This window comes from Heloderma suspectum, chromosome 2 (assembly GCF_057233095.1).
Source record: "Heloderma suspectum isolate Gila_16-S chromosome 2, 16-S_ref, whole genome shotgun sequence".
Classification (NCBI taxonomy): domain Eukaryota; kingdom Metazoa; phylum Chordata; class Lepidosauria; order Squamata; family Helodermatidae; genus Heloderma; species Heloderma suspectum.
In genome coordinates, this window is record NC_139459.1 from 261,357,906 (window position 1) to 261,375,120 (window position 17,215).

Consider the following 17,215-nt stretch of genomic DNA (forward strand, 5'->3'; position numbering starts at 1 on the left):
ATATACATATTCTTTAAAATATACACACAACACATCTTTAACTCCCGCAGATTATGGAATTCACCACTCTCACACCTTATATGTCATGTCCTTCCAGAGCTCCATCCAGAGCTCAACTGCAGTTCACTACAAGCCTTCTGGCTTCTGAGGAGGGCCTTGCATCTTGAGGAGTTCTTTCTTCTTGAGATGGGTTGTTCTTTCTTCTCCTGACATGGGTTGTTCCTTAGTGTCATCCATCTCTGGGAGCGCTAGTGTGTCCTCGGAGGATTCCTCCAGCGAAGCATGAAATTATAAGCATAGTCTGCATGTGTTGAAAATTTTGGCAGAAAGGTGGTGTATGTAGTAACCAGGTAAAGAAATAAATATGCAGACCCTCATCCACAAATGCCCCAGTCCAGGTAAGGACTGCTTTCATGGGCATAATCCTACCTAGCAGGAAAGTGTGTGAGGTTCCATTTTCTGATCCAGAAGCTGGCCGTCCACACATGAAGCCCTTTTTTGAAAACCTAAAGTCCTGCTAATAGTTTGTTCAGGATGGTGAGTGGGGTGGTGGTGGATTCCATCCTAATCCACCTCCTTCCACACCGAACAAATGATTAGTCAAGATTTCAGCCTCCTCCTCCCCCACCAGGATGCCATATGTTCAGGCCTGGCTGCTCCATTGGATTGTGCTGACATTCTAGTGAGGGACATAGGAGTATCTCTGATCAATATGGGGTGCAGCTTTTCTACATTGTCAAAGCTGTTAAGACTTCTGTGTGCACATGTCCCAGAGTGTGCTGCTGGATTTTTTTTTAAAAAATAAGTAATATATTTCACTCAAGATACAACAAATATTCTGAGGTAATTTTATTTTTGTTGTCAGTGTTTTAGATAAAAATATGACAGTATACAAGATAAAATTATTAAAGGTAAAAATACATTATTTGATTTGTTTTTCTCTAAACAGTTATACCTACAGTACACATTTTTATTTTTATTTTTATCTTTTTTAAACAAATATAACTATTAATCTGTTAGGCTGTCTGTGTTCTCATCTGGCACTTAAGAACAGGTCACAGGTCACCTTCTGGTTCTGCTTATTATGAATCATTATTATTATTAGATATCGAACATTGTCGTATAGGTGCATCTTGTAAACATATAGTACAGCGTTTCTGGTACCATAGTAGCAAGGTGTGCTTTGATCAGCTGAAATCATATTTCTGCCATCAAAGAAATGCAACTGAGTTTTCAGTCATAACAATGTCAATTAATTTATATGAGCCTCAACTTGGAAGAGTGCAGTATGAAGATACCATCTCTGAGGCTCGTAAACACTTAATTCTGAAAAACACTTTCCCCTACAATTGAACAAATTGCAACAAACATTTTTGCTAAGAAATTTCACATTTGGGGGGAATGTCCTAAATAGAGCAAGATGCCATCAGAGGTGTTCCTGATCAATGATTCGTTGACAGTGTATCTTATCATCTCACATGTTTATTCTATGGCTTTCTATTCAAGATTCACAATTCAAGCTTAATTGTCTTTTTTGCAATAGATCACAAGTCTCCAGATAACCAACCCGATCCAAGGCATACGTACTTTGAAGTAAGTCCCACTGTGTTTATTAGAGCTTACTTCCAAGTCAGTGGGTGAGATCCAGACTCCATCATACTTGGAGTAGACCCACTAAAATCAATGGGGCTTATGTTAGATATTGCTAACAATGGGTCTATCCTAAGTATGACTAAGTCCAGATCCACCCCAGTGTATTTAGGACTGCAGTTGCTGTCATTTTTTTCTTGATTGACTGAATAACTTAACCATTTTTGAATCACACATATTACTGGATGAAAAATGAATTCTTTCTCACTGTGAATAACATTTATGTAAACATGTCTTTAGTCCTTTCAGTGCACTTCAGCGACACTCCTTATGTTATAATTTGAAGACACAGAAGAATTCTTGAAAGCCAACCTTGGCTCCGAAAATATTATGCCAGAATGAGTAACATACATAACTATCACAAAACAAATTCCATAGCCAACAGTAGGAGAATTCAGCTGCTCTCATAGAGTTCAGTTGCTGTAATTAATCATTTGAGTCTTACAAGCCACATTCTTTCCCTTAGACCTTGTTATATATACCCATCATTCCAATATAATGTCTTGAAGTACAAACAGGCTAAGGCTTGTTGATTTGCCTTGGAACTGTAGCATGGGGAATCACAATTTTCTGATAGCTACTAAAAGCCCAGTCAAAAGTAACATGCATTAAAGATACTGCAGAGGGCTCTGGGGTTCAAGGTGGGCCTTTGAACTTGCTATAAATTCTTGTCTGGCCAAACACAAATTCACAGCACGGTAGTAAAAATAATCAGTTAATTCCAAGGTGTTCTCCTCTGTCCCAGGTCGTGCCTTCTGCCCAGTGCCAGCCCAACTGGTTGGATGACAATGGGAACAAGAAGCCCTTTGATTCCTTTTATATCTGCACCAGTGTCAATAGAGCTTGCTGAGACTGGATGAAGTGAGCAGTGAAGATGGGGAGCCCTTTCTCTCTTGCTACTTTGTCATCCAGTCTCAGCATGTTCTACTGATCTAATCTATGAAGGTGCAGTAGAAAGGGTTTATCTTTTCATTTATGAGGCTGTCCTCCCATATCAGCCCAGACTGTTGATACCGAGAAAGAAAAAATGAGGGGAAATAGGAAAAAAAGATGATTCCCTTTCCTTGGGAATGGAAGCTTTCCTTGACAGTGTTTCCTTGACAGATGGGAGCTCCACTATGAGACCCCAACTTCAGGTGTAGCTCTTTCATCCAGTGGAAGAATTCCCCAGTGACCGCCTTTGAGAAATTCAATGAACTGCATCTGTCCATGAATCCAGGCCTGGGTCACTGGGGTTGCCTCAGGCAACATGTGGGATGCTCATCTGAGTCAAACGTCATCATGTGCATCTACCCATGGAACTCAGGAAACATCTCACAGACGTAGAATTGTTTCTTGGAAATAATGGTTATACTTACATCAGCCAAAGCTGCCAGGAATGTTCTAATCTAGTTTCAATTAAAAGGTAATAATAATTCTTAGCATTAATTTTAATTATCTGTTGCATATATTTATTGTATATATGTAATCTATTTCTTATTTAGATTGTGCTCTAGAATGGTCAAAGCACATATTCACACCTGTAATCTCAGTCCTTGCAATCTTAAAGTGAGGCAGCATTATTGCAGGTGGGGCTGGAGGTGTCAGTGAAGGCTTTAGAGATGGTGGCTTACCTCAGTCTACTTTCTGAGTTCATAGCTGATGGTAGACCTACTTCTTAAAAGGAAAACAAAGTGCTTCCACACTGGAACTGCACAAAATAAATAAATCCGTTTGAATTCAGATTTATTGTTTTATTTGAGAAACTGCTTTTTTCTTTTTCTTTCTTTTCTTTTTTGCTGGATTGTGGCACACATAGCTTTGCTTCAGTCCCACTTTGTAGAGTTACTTTGTTTCATAAACAACGCTTCACTGGCATTTCCTTAAATCAAAGCTTCATTGATTCAAATGGGGAAATCACAGTGCTCCGAACCCTTCTTTATTTTTAACAGAATTAGATAAAATTCTGTCCAATTTCTGAGCAGATGACATCTGCAAAATTTCAGACAAATAGCTCCAGGGTTTTCATGATAGGCATCTTTAAAGTTTAAGCTGTTTCTGCTGCCCAGCCACCTGTTTGTTTGTTTAGCAAGCGTTAGCATGAAACTCACGGGAAGTGTAGAGATGCCCTTTGGTAAGGTATCTGCAAATGTTTACATGGTTATATGCAGGTGTTCAGAAATTATTCAATAGCCATCAGAAACAATATTTGAGATTTCTTCCAATTTACAGATGAACTGCAAGCTTGCAGGCAATGAATTGTACCCAACTGTGTCTGTCCAGTGGTAGAATGGATACTACTAGTAGAATGGATTCCTCCCACATTTAATTCTCTGCCCCCTGACCCTCTGGAGCAGATCTGGGGAGCACAGTGGGGAGGAGAGGAAGTCCTATTATGCGAGCAGAGGTCCACTTGTCTGACATCGGATGGAACTCAACGGCCAGCATTATTCCATTGATAGGTAGACCTGTCAATTACAGTGTTGGCCTGCTCCCCATAACCCTTCTCTCCCTCCTGGAATAGCTGCACAGTGCATTTTGATTAGTAGCAATAGGAGCTTTCTATTTGGAAGCACCCAAAATTAGGCATAGGCAAGGCAAAATATAGCTTCTGAAATCCAAACACTTCATTTTCCAAACACTCCATCTATACTTTGTTTTCCTCCTGCTTCATTTTAAATCAAGGAGGCACTCCCAATTCAGTTTGGAGGCACAGCCTTATTCCAAACGAGGTCTTTAATTTGGAATAGTTTTGTTCACTCACTTTTTAATGTGTCATCGATATGATGTTGACATCAGTTTATTGTTCTGCTGTGTTTTCCCTGTACTACTTCTGTCTTTTTTTAGTTTACAGAAAATTTTAATATTGTGTTATTTGTTTATTGATTTAAATTAGCTCTAAAATGCTTTTAAACGTACCTTTTAAAAAGATATTAGACTAAATGTATAACAGCACCTAAATTAAAAAAGCACTTTAGCACAAATTAAACACGGTTGGTTTAAAAGAAGAAGAAGGAAACAAATGATTTTTAAAAGCATTTCAGAATTATCTAGTTCCCACCTGCATGGCTGTGGCATGCCCACTACACCCCCACACATACACTATACACCCTAAAATGTGGAAAGTTAGTTGCAATTCCACATGCAGCCTACAGCGGAAGAAAAGTGATTGGGCAGTGCCACAGCCTGGAAGTACCCTCAGTTGATGGAAATGGTGTGCTTAACCCTTTCTTTCTCTCCTTCACATTCCATCCCATGCAGCCTTTAAGCATTTTTTCCATAGCCAGGCTCTGACTTAAACTAAGCCTGACAGGGGGAAACAGGCTATGGCTCATTTGCAGAGGAGAATTGGTGGTGCAAGAGAATATGCACTCACCTTCCCACCTCATAATTGCCTCAGCAGATGTGGTTTTAGGAACCTGCATTTGCCAAGATAAAATGTGGTTCTGCCCTTGAGGTGAAGTCTGAACAAAGGACTTCCCAACTCACATTGCAGTATCATCAGCTTGTGTGTGTGTATGTGTGTGTGCGTGTGTGCGCAGAAAATATATGGATTGCATGGTTTGAATGAACATTTGTCAAACATCTTTCTGCTTCCCCTTTCTCTCTTCCTACACCTTTTGTTCTTCTTTCCTTAACTCTGATGCTGCTTATCCTCATTTATTGTATGCTCATTTATAGCAATGGAGACTCTGGCTTGTTTCCAGTTTTCAAAAGTTGCTTTGGGTATCTAGAACAACCAAGCTTATCTTCTCAAGATTATGCATCTATTTCCGATGTCAAAAGGCTTGATTTGATATGAAAATGTCACCTTTATATCATAAAGGAATTAATTGATCATTGGCTTCACCCAATAAACCAAACTAATGCACAGTGCCCATAAAATAATTGATAAATCAGCAAAAACAAAAAGAAAACAAAAAACAGATTTCGATGCTCCACTCTCTTGCACAGTTTTTGCTCCTTTAGATGCTGGTTGAAATAATAATAAAAAATTGCCTGTTGTCCACCATCAAATGTCCTTATTTAAACTCTTTCCAAATTTGTCACTTAGCTGCTGTATTAGGCTTGCCAATTCTCCTGTTGTTTGTGACTTTTCTTCAAGAAGTTCGTAGCGAAGACTCGAGATGTCTTGCTTAATCTCCTTAAGTTCTCCTACAATAAGATAATAAAACAGTGACATTTTATTAACCAGATTGGATAACTAACCACCAAGGGCACAATTCAGTTGCTCTTTACATCCTTCTCACTCCCTCTGGTGTCTCCTGTTTCTGTGCGGGAGTTTCTTGCTGCTGACCCCATCCTTAATTCCCTCTGACTGGAGAGACATGCTTTGGCAACAGCTGAACATTCCTAATGGTGTGAGTAAGGATCTGACTGGATTGAGGCCTAAATGAACAGCTGTGTGCATTGTGCTGTTTCAAAATTCAGAATAGGGTTTGGCCACAGTGAACTTTTCTTGAGCGCCTCTTAAGCAAGTGGCTAGTTACCAATCTGCTGCTTTCTCAGAGGTACTGCACTTTGGACAGAAACACTCAGAGGTGAAGTTAACTGATCACATTTCTGTTCCCAATCCTCCTATGTGCTGGGTCAAGCATTGCATCCATCAGATTTCCCAATAGCTGTTTCCTCTTACCACAACTGAACACCGCCATGCTTAGACAAAGAATTAGCTTTGGCAACACAAGCTTGCCAGTGTTGCTAGTACAAAAACCAAGGCAAGAATGCTAGATCAAGGACAGCTTCAGGGATGGCCAGAATTTCAAAAGGCCACAATTTTACCCTCTGCCTCTTTTTTTCTGAGAAGCCCCCAGAAAGTGCTTCGTGCCATGTCAACAAATGCATTGCTATGGAAACTGTTAATAAAACCCCATGATTGAAACAAGATTTACTACAGCACTGTTAAATTTAAAAGAACTTGCCTTCATTGACTTCATCATTCTCTCGATCCACCTGAGCCTTCAGAACATATCGCTTAATGAGCCTCTTCATTATTTTCTGAAAAGTCAATTGAAAAAGGGTTTAATGGAATAATGTTGTCTCACTGCATCCATATAATTCTAGAGCCACATTTCTATGCCAGATTAGGCACACAAGCTCAGTGAGCTGGATCCAGACTAAGTTAGCTGAACTTGGTTCTCACTGATTTCAACAGGACAAATAAATCATGACCACTGAGTTCCCAGTGGTTTCTATGGGACTTAGGTGCAAACATTTCGGATTTTGAAACTGCCCAGCGAACTATGTTGAGAGGGGGCAGTATATAAGTGTTGTAAACAAAGAAAGGAACCTACCTCGTCTGGATCCCAGCCTTGATTTCAGTGGGCTTAGGTGAACCTAGTCTTGTGCTGAATTGTGGCCTTCATGTCTGAGATGCTTAAATGATGCAACTGCATATTCACTTGATATGAATGTTTACATTAGAGCTTGTGAAAGGTGAAGAACACTGTGTGCAAATCGCTGATCCTCATTTTAGTCTTTTCTGAAGTGGTGCACTTGCCCCCACCTCTCTGGGTGCTCTTATACGGTTTCCAGTAACATCTATATCTTCTGACTACATAAAATATGTGGGCTGGGCCAAAGCTCAGTGGTAGAGCACATTCTTTGCATGCCAATATAGCCAGGTTCAGTCTCTGGCATCTCTAGACAAGCCTGGGAAAGGCTCATGCCTGAAACCCTGGAGAGCCACTTCAGACTAGGGTATACCAGGGCTGGGCAGAAAGTAGATCTCCAGATGTTTTGGACCTCAACTCCCAGGATTCCTTACCACTGGCCCTGCTCGCAGGAGATTCTGGGAGTTGAAGTCCAAAACTTCTGGAGAGCTACCTTCTGTCCACCTGGTGTAGAGGGGTGGACTGAGCTAGATTCACCAATAGTCTGACTTGGTTTAAGGCAGCTTCTTATATTTCTATTTTGCCATAGTTTGGGCTGTCCGGCTATGTACCAGACTAGCATTGCTGATCTGATCAGGGGATGTATCACTAGGTGATCTGCCCTAATCACAGGGATGGAAGATAAAGATGTTACTGGGATGATATTAGTGCATCCACAGAAGTGGTAGAAACTATGCTGTTCCATGCAACGTATAATCAAGGGTTTATGATCAAGCTTTTGCACTGGACGGCGTCATATAAACATCTTAAATACATAAATATTCCCATGGCATTATTTCTGAAGTCAATAGGATTACATCAGGTAAGTGATTTAAGGACTTGGGCTATAGCATCCATAAGGCTCTGATTTAAGAATCATAATCCTCCTATTTCTAATACTGGAGTAACCTCCCTGATGTTGATGAAACTACTTGGGTGGACATAGATACTGGTTGTAACGATACAAATGGAAGAATACCATCTCATATTGGAGATTACAGAAATCAATTTACTGGGCGGAAGAGATTCAGTACAAATGAATCAGGAGGAGGGTGCCAGTGTTGTCCTAAGGACTTCATCTTGAAACTTGTTTCTGATTTAGCTAGATCATAATGATTTTGCTAGATCATTATTCAAGCATCAAGAACTCAAAGAAAACAGGAAGTAGAACTCCTGAGAGCCAGGGCCTGCAGGAGAAGCCACCACCACCACCACTGGGGAAGAGGCGTGCTTGCTGCTGCTGGGCCTGCTGCTGCCGCCGCTGGGCCTGCTGCTGCCACCGCTGCCACCACCACCAGGCCTTCCCTGTGGACTTCTGCCTGGCGGACCGCCCGTCCCTGCAGGACCAGGCCCCCAGGTACCGAGCCAGCTGTGCTGCTCCACCTGCCCCTCCCTGGAGAGGCTACATAAGCTGGCTGGCTGAGGTGGCCTGGGAGAGCCAGGGCCTGCAGGAGAAGCCACCACCACCACCACCACCACCACCACTACTGGGGAAGAGGTGTGCTTGCTGCTGCTGGGCCTGCTGCTGGGCCTGCTGCTGGGCCTGCTGCTGCCACCGCCACCAGGCCTTCCCTGTGGACTCCTGCCTGGCATTTTTAAGGGGATTGTAATTGTTTTATTTGTTTGTTTTATTTTGTTGGGGGGGATTTTGTTGTGTTTTTAGGGGGGGTAGCCTGCCTGATAGGCGGGAGCGAGGGGGCATGTGTCCACCTGATGGAGGCAGTGGGGGGAGTGTTGGGGGCCAGAACATACCGAGGCTGGGCGGCAGGCGCTGGCGGAGCGCTAGGGGCAGGCTATGCCAGGTAAGGGGAACAAGGGAGAGATGTGTAGTGTCTGTCCCCTGCTCCGGGCCTGTCCAGATCCAAAGGATGGCTGGGGGAGGCGTGACCCCATCTTCTGGCCTTCGTTCGCTGCTCTGCAATGCCAGGTCTGTTACCCAGAAAACCTCCCTCATCCATGACATAATCCTGGATGAGGGTGCAGACCTGGTATGTATTACGGAGACCTGGCTGGCCGAGGCTGCTGCTCCAACCCTTGCAGCCATGTGTCCAGCTGGATTTTCGTATGCACAGCAGCCGAGGGCTGGGGATCGGGGAGGGGGAGTGGCTGTTATCTACCGAGAGTCCTTGGTCTTCACCAGACCCCCTCTCCGGGAGACCAAGGTTGCTGAGTGCATGTACTGGAGGTTGGGCCCGAAGGGCAGTCTGGGGATTCTGCTCGTGTACCGTCCACCCCGCTGCACGACTGACTCCCTGGTCGAGGTGCTTGAGGTGGTCTCTGATGTGCGTGTACAGTCCCCTAACTTACTGGTGTTGGGGGACTTCAACGTACATTCGGAGGCCATCCTCACAGGAGCACCTCGGGACTTCATGGAGACCATGGCCTCCTGGGAGCTGCACCATATTCTAACTGGGCCCACCCATGTAGCCGGTCATGCACTAGACCTTGTGTTTGTTTCTGGAGAAGCGGGGAGTGATCTGGAAGTCGGGGGTATATCCACCACCCCCTTGTCATGGTCAGATCACTATCTGGTGACGTTGGACTTCTCGGTTCCACAACCCCTCCGCAGGGGTGGAGGACCCATTAAAATGGTCCGCCCCAGGCGTCTTATGGATCCAAATGGATTCCTGAATGCGCTTGGGGATTCTCTGGGGCATGCCAACGGCCACTCGGTCGAGACCCTGGTGGGTGGCTGGAATGCCGCAATCACTGGGGCATTAGATCGGGTGGCTCCGAAACGTCCTCTCCCCCTGAACAGGTCCCCCTGCACCATGGTTCAGTCCGCAGTTACGAGCTCTGAAACAGGAGGTGAGACGGCTAGAGCGCCGGTGGTGGAAGTCTCGCTCCAAAGACGATCAGACACGGGCTAGAGCTGTATCTTCAGCCTATCACGTGGCGGTGAAGGCAGCAAAAAAGGAATATTATGCTGCCTCCATCGCGTCTGCAGAGTGCTGCCCCAGGAGGCTGTTCCAAGTGGTCCGGAGCCTGGTCGGTCCTGTGGCTCCGGAACCACTGGAGCATTCTAAGGCCTCCTGTGAGGCTTTGGCAAGGCACTTTGCAGATAAAATTGATCAGATTAGGTGTGTTACTCTGCACACTGTGGATACAGTTAGTGAGCAAGAGGCGGCCTGTGGCAATCCAGTTTTGTGGGATCGGTTCCAGCTTCTTCCTCCTGATGAAGTGGACAAGGTGCTTTCATCTGTAAGGCCGACCACCTGCTTACTCGATCCTTGCCCATCTTGGCTCATTATGAGCTGCAGAGAGAGACTGGGTGGGGGGATCAAGGTGGTGGTGAACGCCTCCCTTGAGGAGGGAGTGATGCCATCAGCCCTCAAGGAGGCAGTGATAAGACTGGTCTTAAAGAAGCCCTCCTTGGATCCTCAAGTTCTGAACAACTTTCGCCCAGTCTCAAATCTGCCATTTTGGGGCAAGGTGATTGAGCGGGTGGTGGCGGTGCAGTTGAAGGCACACTTGGAAGAAACTGATTATCTAGACCCATTTCAGTCAGGCTTCAGGCCTGGGCATGGGACAGAAACGGCCTTGGTCGCCTTGGTGGATGATATGAGGAGGGCTGTGGATAGGGGTGAATGCTCCTTCCTTGTTCTCCTCGACCTCTCAGCGGCTTTTGATACCGTTGACCACGGTATCCTCCTGGACCGCCTGGAGGGGTTGGGCATTGGAGACACTGTATTGCGGTGGTTCCGGTCCTTCCTCTCCGGCAGGTACCAGAGGGTAGCACTGGGAGAGGAGGTTTCGGACCCGTGGCCACTTACTTGTGGGGTGCCACAGGGTTCCATCCTCTCCCTGATGCTATTTAACATCTATGTGAAGCCACTGGGGGCTATCATCAGGAGGTTTGGGGTGCAGTGTCATCAATATGCGGATGACACTCAGCTCTACCTCTCATTCAAATCTTCACCAAGGTTGGCCATAGAATCCCTGTCCAAATGTCTGGAGACGGTGAGTGGCTGGATGGGAGGAATAAGCTGAAGCTGAACCCTGACAAGACCGAGGTACTTTTGGTGGGAGACAAGAGGAGGCTGGGGGATGTTGACCTGGTGTTGAATGGGGTACGGCTACCCTTGAAAGACCAGGTCCGCAGCCTGGGGGTCATTTTGGACTCCCAGCTGTCCATGGAGGCTCAGGTGTCAGCTGTGAGCCGGACAGCGCTGTATCAACTCCATCTGATACGGCGGCTGCGCCCCTTCCTTCCCGACCATCTGCTCCCATCGGTAGTACATGCCCTGGTCTCCTCTCGTTTAGACTACTGTAATGCGCTCTATGTGGGGTTACCCTTGAAGACGGTTCAGAAGCTGCAGCTGGTACAGAACGCGGCAGCTCGCCTGATTAAAGGCAGCTGCCGGCGAGATCATATCACTCCAGTGCTGAAGGAGTTGCACTGGTTACCAGTTGTTTTCCGGGCCAAATTCAAGGTGTTGGTTTTGACCTTTAAAACCCTATATGGTTCCGGCCCAGCCTATCTTAAGGAGCACCGCCAGCAACACCAGACAGGCCGCTTAACAAGATCAGCCTCGGATGGCCTTCTCTCTGTCCCATCAGCCAGGACAGCTAGACTGGTGGGGACGAGGGAGAGGGCCTTTTCTGTGGTGGCCCCCACTCTGTGGAACTCCCTCCCTAAGGAACTCCGTCATGCCCCCTCTTTAATGAGCTTCCGTCGTGCATTAAAAACGTGGTTGTTCAGGCAGGCATTTGGGGTGGGTTAGGGTATTTTAAAAAAAATGTTTATGGTAAAATTTTATTGTTTTAAATTGTTTTATGGTGGGTTGTACATCGCCCAGAGTGGCTGGGTGACCAGTCAGATGGGCGATTAATAAATTTAATAAATAAATAAATAAATAGAAGCAAATGTTTGAAAGACAAGTCAGACATGGGCAAGAATGACTTTAGAAAAAATGCCAGAGATTTTATTTATTTAATCCTTCCTTCCTTCCTTCCTTCGTATGAATTTCCATGCTATTTTACCAGATGCCCAAGGTAACGGAAAGACAAAACAACTACTATATTACAGTAAAAAATTAAAAGATTACTGTTCAAAAGGAATAAAAATATCATCTAATAATGTGTGCAAAGCACAAATGATCTGTCTCTATTTCTATATCCTTCAGTGCAATCCTATGCCTGTCTTCTTAGAAGTAAGCCCCATGGAGGTATAGGATTGTAGCCTAAAATGATATGGTCCCTGACAGGCTGGCTAAAGGGCCATTAGATGCTGCAGAGCTCCCTCTCCACCCTCAGAGAGGCAGGTCTGCAGCAGGAGGTTCTCCTGGGATGGTGGCAGAGCTCTCTGCCATTGTGGGTGCCTTGCTACTGGTGTTCAGTCAGTGGGGGATTGAAGAATGGACCAGTGTTGCCATGTGTTGAAGATGGTCAAGGTTCCACAGGATCCTAGGTTCCCTCATGAACTCAGCACATCCCTACACAGAGCTGGGAATTATGCCAGCCCAAGAGCTGACATAGTTAATTCCTTTCCATTGGAAGCAATGGAAGGGGAGAGAGAAGAAAACTGGCTCCCCCCACCTCCCATCCTGGCTGGTGTGAGCTGTCATGGCCTATCTATCTATCTATCTATCTATCCATCCTAAAGTGGATTTCAGCATGGGGTACATACAACTCAAACATTCAATGCAATAAAAACAACATAAAATCTAAACATCAGGGAACAGGAAATGGTAGCACCTCCAGTGTGGATCTCTTCACTTCCACTGTAGGAGCACTTGTTTATAAGATCAAAGACTAGACTAGACTTGTAGTCTATAATACATCATGTAGGGTACAATCCTATGCATGGTTAGACAGAGAAAAGGCCTACAACTCCCAGTATTCCCCAGCCAGCAAGCCAGCCTTGCTGGCTGGGGAATACTGGGAGTTGTAGGCCTTTTCTCTGTCTAACCATGCATAGGATTGCATCCTTAGTTTTCCATTGTAAAGGAGAACTAAAGCCAGTGAGATATAGGATTACAAACATCACCAAAAAGTGCTGGTCCAAATTTAAGGGAAAGCTTTTCAGAAAATGAAATTAATAGAGCTGGCCCATCACCATAATTTTTAGCAGAGTACTTTCCTGCCTTTTTAACAGCTCATCATTCAACTGATTGCATTTAAACACATTTTATTAAAAAAAAAATATGATAACTTAATAATGTAGGGTTCAATCCAAACAGTCATACTTAGATTAGACCCATAAAATAAACCAATGGGATTAAGTTAGTCATGACAAACCTATGTCCCACTGATTTCAATGGGTCTACTGTAAGTCTGGATCCAATCCCTAGTAAATAAAAGTTACCATTGTGAGAAAGATAGGTCACTTTCAGGGTTTTTTTCCCCTTTTTATTCCCTACCACAAAGGCATTCCAAACCCAAAATATTTTGAAAAAGTAAAGTGTACGCTTTGCTGTCAGCCCAACTAACTAAATCCTAAAACTGGACCTAAAACTCTAAAATGAACCCATTTTTAGTTAGTTCTTCTGAAGAGCTAACTAAAAATTAAAAGATTCAATTGATTAGGGGCTGAAGACCTAGAAGTGAGATATGTACATTTTCTTAATGCTCAATTTTTACTGTAAAACCAAAACAAATTGGATTTTACTGCTGATATTTGAGGAGAGAACCTACTAAGCAGACAGTCTGTCTTGAGGTGTCAAAGAGACATGCTATGATTTATCTTATCCAAGGGCTTCATGGCCTCATTTATGAAGCATTGGTCCTAAGCTTCAAAACCATCACTCCAATCTAGCAAGGGGTCCATATATTTCCCTTCCACAGGTTTCTGTGCACATATTGCCTTTCTGGATATAGGGTTGTATCCAATGGTTGCATGAGTGGAAGGCAGTCCATGCAATTAAACTTTCTTTTTCTCCCTGCTTCCCCATTTGTGCCCCCCCATTCCTCTCCAGAGGATCAGAGGGCCATCACAAAGTGGGCTATGTTGCATGGAATGCCTTGCAAGGGCCAGGGGGAAATCACCTGAAAGCGGGTGGAGGGATTTTGCACCAGTGGAGATTGACTGCACAAACTGCCTTGCACTCATGCAACCACTGAACACAACCCATAGGTCCATGGATGCTAATAGCTGCTGTGCAGGAAAAGAACCCAAACTTTGTCTCAGTGTGTGTGCATGTATAATGCTCCAGCATCAAACACCCAGACACAGTTCTGACAGTGCCACTCATCTTTTGGGAGTGTGAAAACTGATTGCTCATAGCCCCTTCTCCCCAAAGAGATGGCCATCATTGTCAAAACTGTCATTGACCATTATGGCCTGGGCCCTAAGATATGTTAACTGAAGGAAGATCAGTTAACCTAAGAAAGGGAATTGCCTGTCCTCTCTCCCCTGCTCCCCTACAGCCACCTGTGCTCCAAAAGCCTCTCTAGAGGACTGATGATCTACATGAACATTATGGGGTGGAGAATGGGGGCTGCAGTTAGAAGAGGGATTGGGAAACTGTTGTTTCATGAACCTTGTCAAGTTAACTCCTCTTCCGAATCTAAGTCTGATTTGGGGCAATTCCCCTGTTCCTCAGCAGTGCACAGTGCCCCATCCTCCATTGTTCAGGAAGCCCCTCAAACCCTCTGGAGTGGCTGCAGGGGTGGGGAAAAGTGGAAGGGAAACTTTCTGTCCATGAAACTCCTTAAGTTCACAAGGATCCAAATTTGTGTGTTTGGCATGAGGAAGTTTTGACTGGGGCCAGAGTAGTACAGTTTTGCTTATATCCTTTATGGTGTTGATTGAGCTCCAAGGATGGAAATCTAGGCTATGCTCTCAAAATTCAGATATACGAGATGGTTCTGCTGTAATATTTTTCAGCCATGGAGGAACCACCCATGGAGAAATAGATGTCAGAAAAGAAGTGACTGTAATATTTGTATAGCTCTGCAAGAAAGAAAAACAGGTAGGAGACCAGATAGATGCCTTCCCCATCTTGTTCGTGGATCTTACCTGCCAAATCAACATTGATTTTGCATTATGATGTAATAATTTAAACGTGTGTTCCCCTTTGGTGGAAAACAGCATTACCAGGAATCCATTATAAGAAAAAAAAATGTCCTCATTCAGTCAAATATATATGTAGGAATAAGTAAGAAATAGTGACAAAGGCTTGTAACTAATAAAAAGAGCCAAACTTGTATATATAATGCAATATATACATAATATATGGTTTGCAATATAGATTTGTATATTGCATAATTCATATATATGCTATATATCAATATGGCATAGTTGCATGTAGAAAAGAGGCAGGGTTACATCCAGAAGAATACATGAGGTACAGTGCACATACTATATGCTGGAGATGGCCATGGTGGTAGAATCCATTGGGAAGTAGTGTTGCCACCTGAGAAAACATAAATTGAGGAACATATTTTGGGAAAGTGGGGAAATTATGGGATCTCAAAAGAAGTAGCAGAGACTAAAAAGGAAGGGGTGGGTGGAGAAAAGCAAGGAATGAGCTTGCAAAAAATGCCACCATCTCCTTGTTGTTCATCACAGCCGAACACATCTTTTCCCACAATGCTTGCAGTAATCCCTTAAAATGGGGGAATGAATGGTATTTGGTTTACTATGTTGTTGCAACATTTGACCATGTGGTTGGTATTAAGCTCTCAGGGTATGAGTTGCGTCCATTGTTTCAACACTTTAAATAAATATTGAACACTAGAAATAAAGCAATGTTTTTGCAGTTGCAACTAGGGTGAATATGGCTTTATCAGCATGAAGATGCTGATGCTGATAAAGCACTCCTGCACATTCAGCAACATTTGTAATTCTGACTCCACAGATAGTAGCATTTAACCAATCATTTTCTTTCTTTCTCAGATTTCTTTCTAGCCATGAAAACTAGTTTCTCAATAAGCATAGTCACAAGTACAATATTATTGTTCCTATGGTTGACCTTCCGACTTCTAGGTGTGTAGCATGATGACGGGCAATTTAGGAAAAGGACTGCATTTGTAATAGTCCCATTTGCTTGATCCAGTAGATAGCCTAGATATCTAATGGACCCAAACCATTCCATTAGATAAAAGGCTATCACAAGAGGGTTGTAAAGATCATAACCAGTTTATATGTTAATTATCACAATGGTTTTCTGGAAACGTGTGTAGGCACGACTGCAGTGCAGAACTTTCTTTTTCTTTCTTTCTTTTGCAAATCACACTTGTACATTTTAATTTCTGTGGCAGTAATCAAAATTAGAAACAGAAAACATGAGCTTTTTCTTTAAATAGGCATCTATAATTGGGATATATGGGTTAAATGGCTAGCTTATATTGGTATCCTAAGCTCATCATTTGGATGTGCTTAGTTTCTAAATATTCATTGAGGATCAGGGGTTGTGTCAATTCAGTTTTGCATAAAACTTGCTTGGCCAACATTTTCCATTGGTAAAACAGAAATAATATCAGTTCCATTCAGCACAATTTCAGTAATGTTTTTGTAGTATTTAGATAACGAGACATTTACTTATTTAAAAAAATAATGGACATGGTCCAGCCTCTTCCATGCACAGAGAGAAGAGTCCAAGGCTGCTCACAGAAAGAATTGGAATTTCCCCTTCCAACGCTGTCCTCATGCCAGCCACGCTGCAATATATCTGACTGTTCCTCATAAGCTGTGTCCCTTCTGTGCCTCACATCCAGTGACCTGCTACTTCTCAGGCTCCCAACACACCAGCTACATTTGACCGTACAGTTGCTAAAGGCACTGAATAAAAAGTGAATATTGTTGCAATTTCCATGTCTCTCAGCAGTGAGAAGATCTACCTGACTTTGGTCTCCATTGTTGTTTAGGGGGAAGGCCTATAGCTCAGTGGCAGAACACATCGTTGGAAAGGACTCCAGAATTAAACCCCGGAGAGCCACTGCCAGTCAGTGCAGACCAGCCTTCCCCAACCTGATGCCCTCTCGAGCCTCTGTACATCAAACTCCATCAGCCCCACATAGCATGGCCAATGGCCAGGAATGCTGGGAATTGTAGCCCAAAAACCTCTGGAGGGCTCCAAGTTGGGGAAATCTGGTATAGACAATACTGAGCTAGATGAAACTGATGGTCTGATTTGCTATAAAGCAGCTTCCAATATTCTGACATGTTGATCTCTTCCTACTCTGTATCTTCCTATGTTGTTTAACAAACGTTGGGTTGGACATAGAGCAGCACCCAGCAGAGTTGAGCTCAGGCTGGAAGAAGTGGATGG

The 17,215-nt window shown here is 43.9% G+C and overlaps 1 protein-coding gene across 1 annotated transcript in view; it reads right to left on the reverse strand.

The window, feature by feature from the left end:
- Positions 1–3,427: 3,427 nt before the first annotated feature.
- TRPC7 (transient receptor potential cation channel subfamily C member 7) overlaps positions 3,428–17,215 on the reverse strand; it is a 205,971-nt gene continuing 192,183 nt past the window's right edge. Inside the window, exons 10-12 of the mRNA XM_084832415.1 lie at positions 15,305–15,358; positions 6,552–6,627; positions 3,428–5,784 (exon numbers count right to left, since the gene is read on the reverse strand). Of these exons, the coding sequence (XP_084688541.1) occupies positions 5,642–5,784; positions 6,552–6,627; positions 15,305–15,358 (273 nt within the window). The 3' untranslated portion in view covers positions 3,428–5,641. The remainder of the gene's footprint in view (positions 5,785–6,551; positions 6,628–15,304; positions 15,359–17,215) is intronic.